This window comes from Balaenoptera ricei, chromosome 20 (assembly GCF_028023285.1).
Source record: "Balaenoptera ricei isolate mBalRic1 chromosome 20, mBalRic1.hap2, whole genome shotgun sequence".
Classification (NCBI taxonomy): domain Eukaryota; kingdom Metazoa; phylum Chordata; class Mammalia; order Artiodactyla; family Balaenopteridae; genus Balaenoptera; species Balaenoptera ricei.
This window is the reverse complement of record NC_082658.1, coordinates 26,566,416-26,576,376: the sequence shown is the minus strand read 5'-3', so window position 1 is coordinate 26,576,376 and position 9,961 is coordinate 26,566,416. Positions and strand designations below refer to the sequence as shown.

At 57.0% G+C, this 9,961-nt stretch overlaps 1 protein-coding gene across 1 annotated transcript; it reads right to left on the bottom strand.

Moving 5' to 3' along the window:
- Window positions 1–1,010: 1,010 nt before the first annotated feature.
- Window positions 1,011–2,236, bottom strand: SP6 (Sp6 transcription factor). Its single transcript, XM_059907696.1, has one exon. The coding sequence runs from the start codon at window positions 2,234–2,236 to the stop codon at window positions 1,103–1,105; it is 1,134 nt and encodes a 377-aa protein (XP_059763679.1). The 3' UTR covers window positions 1,011–1,102.
- Between the last annotated feature and the right edge of the window lie 7,725 nt (window positions 2,237–9,961).

The following is a 9,961-nucleotide window of genomic DNA, read 5'->3' as shown; positions in this document are numbered from 1 at the left end:
GGCCAGGCAGGGACAGAGTCCTCCACTCTGAGCAGGAACCGCTGGAGGTCCCTCTGCTGGGACACCCCCACCTACCCTCACCCAACCGAGGTAACCCTCTTCCTTCCATCCCTCAGGGGAGGGCAAAGGCCAGGCACCAAGGGTGAGGAACTACATCAGTTCTGGAGCAAGGGCTCTTGGCTGCCTTGAAGGCCTGCCTGGGCTGACAGATGAGAGTGGACGACTGAACTTTACTTTTATAAAGACCAAGAGTTAAGGACTGAATCAGAGTTAGAGAGGGAGGGGCTTACTTCCACTCCCTGACCAAATCCCTTTCTCTCATTTTAGAGGAAGACTTCCTTGCTCAACCGCCACATCTGGCTCCCTCCTCCACCCCACAGTTCTGGCTGGAAGCTGTCGCCCATTCTGGCCCTCTTCCCTTCTTCCCCCGTGGCTCCATCACACTGGGTCTGGAAGGCTTAATAAGGAGGCACATCAGAGACATTATTTCTGCGGTGACAACCCTCCCAGGCCAGATAGAAACTCCTCCCTTAGGGGGACCCCCAGCCTCTGCTACCCCATCTCAGCGCTCCCTCCGGAAACCCCGGGGTAAAGCACTCTAAGGGGGATGAAAGGGACCCGGGCCGCAGCGCGGCTCCAGAGGCCCTTTTATGTCCGGGTTCCCAGGCGCTAACGACGTGTCCAGACAGCTACCCCCAGCGCCCGGGGCGGCCCCACTCCTCTCTGCTCCGGGGACGCGCCGTATCCTCCAACCTATCCCCTCGGCCCTCCAGCCGCCGTAGGGGTAGTCCACCCCAACCCCCCAGCCCCCCAGCCCAGGGGCGTGAAGTGAAAGAGCGAGGAAGGGGAGAACTGATGGGCATGCGCAGCTCCTCCCCGCCCACTCAAACGCGTCCGTCCTGTCCAGCCCCAGAGACTAAGAGACCCCTAGCGACCCGGCTCCCTGACCCCCGCACCACTTTCCCTCCCTCTCCATAAATAACCACCTTCTCTTACTCAAGCCACCCCCCCACCCCACAAGGGCATCAGGCCAGAGGGCTCTCTTCTGATGGCCCGAGGGGAGACCAACGGGGAGGCGGGACGGGGAGGCGGGACGAGGAGCTCAGTTGCAGGGAGCCGCGCTGCCCTCGGCCTCGCGCTTGCCTTTGCCCCCGGGGGGCTCCGCTCCGCCGGCCTTGCCCTCTCCCGCCGCCGCCCCGGCAGCCTCCTCTTTGGCGCCCTCGTGGGTTTTCATGTGTTTGGCCAGGTGGTCGCTGCGCATGAAGACTCGGCTGCAGACTGCGCAGGGGAACTTCTTGGTGCCGGTGTGGGTTTGGAGGTGGCGCTGCAGCTCGTCGGAGCGCGTGAAGCGCTTGCCGCAGAAGAGCCAGTTGCACACGAAGGGGCGGTCGCCGCTGTGCCAGCGCAGGTGTGCCTTCAGGTGCGATGTCTTGGCGTAGGCTTTCCCACAGCCCGGGATGTGGCAATTGTGCAAATGCTTCTTCTTGCCCCCATCGGGCCTGCACGGAGCCCCCAGTCGCTCCGCCTCCAGGCAGTTGGGGCAGCGGCACACGGTCTGGCCTGAGCTGCGGGGCACTGACCGCCGGGAGCCTTTGGGCCGGGCCGCCCCATCCAGACTGGTATCCAGCCCCTGGGATTCCGGGGCGGCTGCTTCCAAGGCCTTCGCCCCGTCGGGAGGCCCGAGGAGGTGCTGCCCTCCGGCGGCTGGGAGGAGGTGGTGCGGGTGCGGGTGTGGGTGGGGCGGCTGGGCACAAAGCTGGTGGTCTCCGACGTAGCCCCCCAAGCCAGCTTGAAGCGCCCCGGGGTGGCCAGGTGAGGTCAGCGCGCCCTGAGTGTGGGGGAGGTCCATCCAGCTGGTACCCGGATGAAGGTCCCACCACGAGCCATCCTCGGTGCCTGGGTGTGTCGGCCGGAACCACGATTCGTAATGGTGTGACATGTCCGGCTGCAGGAGCTTGGAAAAGGGTCCCGGGGCCAAGGGACTGTCGCTTTCCAGGTCCTCGCAGGTTATCCGAGAGGAGGCCCCCGGCAGGTCATAGCCCTGTGAGAAGTCCACCTCTGGGCCCAGCGGGAGGCTCTGCAGCTCTCCAGGTTGCAGAGAGGAGGGGTAGTCCCCGGCCTCGGGGCTCGTGTGGCCCTGGTATGTTTGGAGAGGCTGCACGTCGAGGCGCGGCGGGGAGGCGGGAGGCGCGTCCGAGTGCTGGCTGCCCAGAGAGCCACAGACGGCGGTTAGCATTGCCGGGATCCGGGGTGGGGTGGGGGACAGGGATGGTCAAGGGCACCTCAGGTGGGACCTAAAGGAAGCAAAGATGAGGTAAAGTAAGGAAAGTAACCATCTCATTTTCCGACCTAGCCCAGTTCCCTTCCCTGTCAAATGCTTCTTTCTCATATCCAGGTGAAAAAGAGGAAGGCATGTCTGGGTGGGGACTAAAGATCAGTTAAGAGAACTTGGGAGTGCTAGGAAGGGTTTGAGGGTGTGAGGTGCAGAGGACGATGGAAGTCTACCTTCCCCTAGGTGATCCCTCCTATAGGACCCAGCTCATCCTGGAACTTGGGCTGGTCCCAGGCAAGTAGGTCAGTCGGATACAACTAGAGTACAGTGCTGGAACCATTGTAGCTGCCCAGCCCAGTGGGAGGGGCAGTGGCATTGCCCCATAACCCCTGCCCCCATGCCCGCCCACCCGCAGATCTGCTGCCAGCCCAAATGGAGAATCTAGGCCCATCTCAGCTTCCCCAGTTTAACTCATGACACAGTTGGGGAGAGGGAGGTGGTCTAACCCAAAGCTTAAAGTGACCTGACTTCCCGAAGCCCAAAGCAGGTTCTGAGGTTTTGGAAAAAGAGCTCTCCTTCCATCCCTGAGGCATGCTCAGTGAAGAAGAGCATTTCACTGCTCTACACCACTCACCCCAGCTCCCTGCCTGGCTGGGTTGCCTCAGCCCCACCAAACCCACTCCCATGCCCCGTTCCCTCTGGCAAGGACTTCACCTCCCTGGAGTGCAACTGCAGTGCCAGTTTCCAGAAGACTTCTCCCCACCAGAGAAATTAAGCCCCCCTCCCTGTCCTGACCTACACCAGTGCCCAGCCAGCTTTCTGGCTGCTACCCCTGCCCTCCTCCAATCTAGAGGAGACCAGATGTGAAGCTCGGAGGGGTCAGCCAGAGAAGAGCTTACCAGCACGCTCAGGAAGATAAAATTGCCACCCCCTTAAGGGATTCAGGGACAGAGTGGGGGAAGCAACAGGAAAAGCCAGAATCACACAGAAATTAAGAGGAAGAATTACCCAAAGAGATTATATAGGGGGTGCATTCTAGGCCTGGATCATTTTTAGGAGCTCTCCAGATGATTCTAACATGCAGCCAAGTGTTGAGAACTACTGCTCCAGGCCAGTTCTCTTATTTTAGAGAAGAGAAAACTGAGACCATATTTGGAGAAGTCACTTGAAAAAAAATTTATTCATTCAGTCAGTAAATATGTACTGTATATACCTCTGTGAACCAGAGGTATATACAGTATATTCCTGGTCTGTTTCTCTTTCCCTAAACCACTGGGAACCTAAAGAACCCCCCACCCCTCTCTGGACCACATACCTGTCGCTTGAAATTCCCCCTCATCTCACCACCTCTCCCTAAGGTCTGGGAGCCCTGCCTGATGCCTGGAGTATGTGAGTTTGGGTGCCTGAGCCTTCTCTGATGATGGGGGAGGAGACGCAGTGGTTTAGGGCAAGGACTTTTCCTTCCTAAATCAGGATTCGGATGACCCTACCCCCCTTCTGCTTCTGGGACCAGGGAGGTCGCCCTGGTGGTCTGGGAGAGGGAGGGAGAGGGGGATTGGGGCGCCTACTCAGGCTCCTGCTGCCTCACCACAAGAAAGGAACAGGGTGAAGCGGCAGGAATGGAGCCTCGGGCCCAGGCGGGGCAGCCCAGCAGGGGCTGGGCGGGAGCAGTGAGGCCTGGGACCCTAATAGCTTTTGGCGCCTGGGAACGGCCCCAGGGGTTGGGGGCGGGGGGGAGGCTAATGATCCAGGCTCCAGAGTGGCCTCTCCCGCCGCATGGCCAGGGAGCCCAATCCTGGGATGCACTAGCCTGCTACCGAGATCTCGGGAAGGGAGACAGCCGGGCGCGTACCCCTGCTTGTCGCTCCCCAAGGCGGGAAGGCTGGTAGAGACACCTTCCTTCCCCCTTCCGCCGCTGCCTCTCCCATCACCGGTGCTCAGGTGGTCAGGACTTCCGTACTCCCGGTCCTCAAGGTTCCAATCCTCCAGTTGTCCCAGTCGCTCCAGTTTCCCCAGTCTCCAGCCTCGCCCGTCCGCCCCGTTTTCACTCCGCCGGGGCTTTAAGCCCCTCGGATTCTTTAAGACCACCTCCCCCGAGGCTAGAGGAGGCTGTGGCGCGTTCCGGGCGCGTCTTTCAGAGACGATCCCCGATGCGCGCACCCCTCGCCGCACTGACCCGGGCTCCTACCTCGAGGCTGCGCTCGGGCGCCTGGCACGGCAGGCTGGCGCCCTCCCGACGGGCGCTCCTGGGCCTCGCGCGCCGGCGGGCTGTCCAGCGGCGAGGGGCAGGAGCCGAGGGCGAGAGGGGGCCGCAACAAGACCCGGCGGCTGGCGGCGGAGGAGGGGCGGAGAGAGGCGGCGGGAGGGCGGAGGGCGGGCGGGAGCCGGCGAGCGAGCGAGCGAGGACAGCTCCGCCCGTGACTCACCGCGCTCTCTGCCTTCATCCTCGGCCCTGCGCTCCTTTTTCCCGAATTCGCGGCCCCGCCCACCTCACCTGTGGCCGCCTTTAACCCTTGCGGGCTCTGCCGGACCAGAGGCCGAGCCGGGCCGGGCCAGCGGGGAGGGGGCGGGCGGAGGGAATCGCTATCTATGTGGCACCCTGCTCCCTCCCTCGCTCCTCCCTGGCCCCTGCACTGCTGGGGCGAGGGGCCTGGGCAGAGTGTTTCCCAGGTTCTGGGGCCCGCCCCATCGAGTGGAAAACTGCCCTCGAGCTGTCTCGGTTTGGCGGGCACTCAGGACTCTGACCCTGCGGGAATGCAGGAGGGGGCGGGTCCTTCGGGTGATACCGAGTCACCCTAGGGCGCCGTTTGCCTCCACGGCCCTCCACCCACCCGCCCCAGTCGGGCAGCGCTGCCCCAGAACTGAGAGGAAAGAAGGAAACAGGATTGAGCGCCAAGGATGTGTCCGGTCTACCCCCAGACCTGGGCCGTGAGAAGTAGGTCTTGGCCGCTGCCCTCCTTCACCATTCCTCCCGCCGCTTCTTTCCACCACCAGCACCTTCCGCGGTCCTTTGCTCTCTCTTCTTGCAGCCCGGCTCTCTTTCTCCGGCCACTCACCTTTTTCCGAGTAACCTCCTCCTCTCCTCTTCCCATCCGTCTGGCCCGTCTCTACCTGCCCCTCAGCCCTCACTCTCCATCTACCCTTGGGCAGCAACCCCAGCGCCTCCCAGGTCCGCCTCTCCAATACACCCGAGCTCCCTTCGGTCCCAGAGGTGCTCAGCCTGCGCCCAGCCACCCTCGCCCCCGCGCGCACCCGGCTCTGAAAGATGGGGCAGGAGCCGCGATAGCCCTGGGAAAGGACACTTCTGCAAAGATTTGCGCGACCCCTTGCCACCATTCCTTCCCGATTCTCATCTGAATGTCTAAACCCAAGGTTCATAACTTTGGGGAAGGGTCTTGGATTCCTTTGAGAAAAACAAATGCACATACACAGTGCAACCCTCTGCAACACAGTGCAGAATGTCAGGGCGTTTGCGACGCCCACCTAAAAACCTCTCAAGATCAGAGCTGGTTGAGATATCCAGCGCGGTGGGTAGGAATGTTCCCCTCTCCTCCCCCGCCAGGAATGGCCTGTGCGACCGGGTACGAAACTCCCTTCCTGGTGGGTGCCTCCCTGAACCGGCCGCTTTGACCTCCTGAAATGACTCTTTTGTTGCAGGGGGCACTCTGATCAACTTCCTAATTTTTTTCGTTGCCTCGGTTGGCTTTCCCTGCGGACTCTGCCATCTGCTTTTTTAATTTCGTTTTTGTTTTTACAGTCTATTTCGTACAGCCCGAGCAGAATTTAGGCTGATTCATTTTCGCAGGTACAGCCCCGATTCCACCACCGTTGGTTTACCTGTCCTGAATACGAAATGCGACTATTAAACAGCTAAACTGATCCACAAGCCACTTGAAAATCGATCTTTTTGTGTGTGGTTCCCCCCACCAAACATACACATTCTCATATCCAGAATCAGGGTCTGATTCATCTGTGTAAATCCCTCTTTTGTAAGACTCAGTTTCCTCATCTGGACAACCTGAGTACAAGTTGGGAGGGTTTCCTGGGGCTTAAAGGAATTGATGTTCTTAAAACACTTAGCCTGTGGGGCCCCTGGTAAGCTCATAGTAAAGGGAAGATATCGTTGGTAGCGTTATAATTATTAAAAAAGTCGGTTCCCAGCAAATGTTTGTTGGATAAAGGTATATTCACAAAGATCTTTGGCTAGAAGTTGACAGACCAAAATTCTAGCTCCAGCCCTGCATTTGCTAAGCTGATCTGGCAGATGAGGTTGCTCTGAGCCTCAGTTTCCTCGTGGGTGAAATGCGGTTAGAGCAGCCGCCCTGCGGGGCAGAGAACAGGCACTTGGGAAGACGCGAGGTGCCTCCCAGATGTCAGGGATTGTACTTTCAGATCAGTCAGATTTCATTCCCGACTCTTGGGCCCCTGAGATGTAGATTCTCAAGAAGCGCTCTGGGTCTTTGTGACCACGGCTAAATCGACAGCCCTCTCTGTCCATATGGTTTTATCTCCGTGCACTCAGCCTGCAAATCTTGACTTAGTTGGGTTTGCACCTCAGTTCACAGCCATGTCCGGAACAGAGTTACAGGCTCACATTGCAGAGCCTGCTACTCGAATTCCTGGGTTAAGTCTGATTCGACCCCTAGGCATTCTCTTCCTCCTCCTCCTCCCTGCAGCCCGCTGGCCTCTGGCTGTTCCCCAAAGCTGCTGCTCTTAAGGTGCTAACACCTGAGCAAGGATCTGACTCTCAATGGGAAACCTGAGCCCCCTCTCCCATTTATTTATAGGCACCAGATTGTCTTGTCTTCCTAGCTCCTTCCATCTTTTCCTGGAAAGAAGAGGGAAAGGGATCCAGCCCCTGGACAGTAGACATCCCACCCCACTTTCACCCCAGGCCCCCTTTCACGCCACCTGGTCCTGACCCGCAGCCACCCGGGTTTCCCAGAAGCAAAGACCCTCCATCTGCCTGGCGCTCATCAGCATGAAATTCAACCGCAATGCAGTTGTCTCAGAAAACTCAGCTGTTCTGACTTCCTGCACTGCCTGGGTTTCTGCCTCTGACTCAGGGCACTTTCTTTTCTTCCAGATACCCCTCTGCTTTTGTTCCTTTGATTCCAGCCCTTTCAATTTCCCACTTTCTAGATGTTTCCTTACTTAATGGTGCTCATGATCTGTTGACGTGACTGCCAAGATCACCACTGCCCACTGCCATGTTCTTATCTCACCTCAAAGTTGAACCATGCCACCCACTGAGATCTGCCCAGGACTTGGGCCATTTCTACTCCTTTCCCTCATTCCACTAAAGGGGTAAACAGACAGATTTTGCCACAAGTGTCTGTCTCCCATTCTTGCCGCCCCTCTGCTTCTCATGCCTCATTTTAGTCAGCAATCCACTTTGTACCTGGAGCAGCCTTGTTGGTCTCCATGCTCATAATAACCAGCATTTATTTATTGGGCACCTACTACGTTCCAGGTGCTTCACACAAATATCTCTAATTTTCATGGGTATGCAGCAAAGTAGTTGTTATTATCCCCCCATTGTACAGGTGAGGAAGCCTAGGATTAAAGAAGTTAAAGGACCTGCACAAGATTACAGAGCTGTTAAGGGACAGAAGGAAACTGAGTCCAGATCTGTCAGGCTCTAAAGCACACGTTCTGCCTGTTGTTCCATCCAGCCTCACCATGGCAGCAGTGATGGCCCTGGCAGCCCGGCTCCCCTAGATCCTGAAGGTGGAGAGGACGACATTTTTAAACTATTCCCCAGATCAAAACCATCAAGATCCTGTTACTAAGATAGGACAAACTGGTCCCATCTTGGATTGGATTGCTGTGGTCTCTTCCAAACTTCAACTGTCCCTCCATGGAGATTGCACTATAAGAATATAGATATCTGCATTCTTATAGTGCAGAACACTATAAGCTGTTCTGCCCATAAAAATTGTCCAGTGCAAACCCTCATTTTGCTAGTAGGGGAAATTAAACCCCAGAACAAGGAGGCAAGTAGCTCAAAGTCACAAAAGTTAGAAGCAGAGCAGGGACCAGAACCCCAGTCTCCTGATTCCTGGTCTCCTAGTTGCTCACTCTTCTCTTCTCCCATCCCCCGCTTCCAGGCTGCACTCAGCCAACTGTGAGCTGGTGATCACGGACGCTAACACCTTCCTCATATCCGCTCCTCTCCCCCACACTCTTCAAGGCTCCTGGGAAACTGGACAAGGTCCAGAGCTGGAGCCAAATGGTTTTCTTTCGTTCATCCTTTATTCACTGAACTAACACTTACTGAGGGTCTACCCAGGGCCAAGCACTACTCTGAGCACTAATTCTATTATAAACCCAAATGTCCCTAGCATCACAACCACTCTCAGTCTGAAAGATGAGCCCAGCTGAGGCTAGTGCATTTATGTGTGTGTGTGTCTGTGTGCGTGTGTATCTACAGATGTATGTGTACCCACCATGCCTGTGTGTAACCACCACAACAGTGTGTACCTACACACCAGTGTGTACCTTTGGGGCTTGAATGTGGGGTGTCTGTCCTCTCTCCTCCATCATAAAGTGTGTTCCCCACAGGCCATGCACAGTGGTTTCTCCCTTATGACTTCTGCAGATATGCTCTCATGCATGAACTTCCATGTGGTGAGTGTGTGCCCTGTATGTCTGTTATATTAGCCCATCTTTTTCATCAGAATGAAGTCTCCAGTCACCTATTAACCAGTGAAACTGGTGAATCACCACTGTACTTCTCCCTCATATCTCAGCCCTGTCCAGAGGCCTCAAGGAACCCTCTTTCGTTCTCCATGCATCCACTATCTCCCTCTTAGGTCCCCCTCCCCAGTACAGAGAGAATCAAGCCTTTTAACCCCTTCTCAGTGACCCCCACTTTAGAGTGAAGACCTGATCCTCTTGTCCCCTGAACTGGACAGGGAACAGCCCCTCTTACCAGTCCATGGAGCCCAGAGTTGGCAGCGGCAGGGAGGGGCAAGTGGGGGTGATGGAAGAGCCAGGCTTTATAAAGGAGGCAACAGTAGGCAACAGTCAGAGCCAGAGTGGGAGGTGAGAGACTCGGGCAGGGATGCTGCCAAGTCCTCACGGCCTCGGAAGCTTTTAGGATAATCCAGGAAACAGTGGCCCCCGGCTCTCCTGGGGGAATGGTGGGGCTGAAATCTGAGTCTCTGAGGTCTGCCAGGAAAGGAGGATTTCAGCTGGAAGAGGCAGCTGAGGGTGGGGGTGGGGATGGGGTTGGGGGGAGCAGGACATCCTTCCCTCCCCAGAGGTTGGGCAGTTGGTGGGAGAGGGACAAAAGTGGTTCTTTCAGGATGGAGGAAATGAGAGCATCACCAGGGGAGAGAGCTGGGATGGCTGGAACTCTCCAGATTCCAACCCCCTCCTTTTGTTTCCTCCATGGACATGGTGGGAGAGAAAGAAGTACCACTTTTAAGACCTCACACACACACACACACACAAACACACACACTCCCCTTCACATGGTCCCTCCCTGCAGAGCTCCCCAGCAGTGTTCCTGGCTACTCTGGCAGCTGAAGTGGGTCTCTCCTTCTCTGCTGGAGCCTTGTTCCTCCTCCCTTTCCTTTGTCTCCTTTTCAGTTACTTCTCAACTTGGAACCACCAGGAGGGTCCAATATAATTCACATTTTGGATCTGGGATCTCTCATTGTCAAATAGGGAGGGAAGACCCTC

Excerpts from the sequence above, each read along its gene's own strand:
- SP6 (XM_059907696.1), bottom strand. The coding sequence starts at position 2,236 with ATGCTAACCGCCGTCTGTGGCTCTCTGGGCAGCCAGCACTCGGACGCG.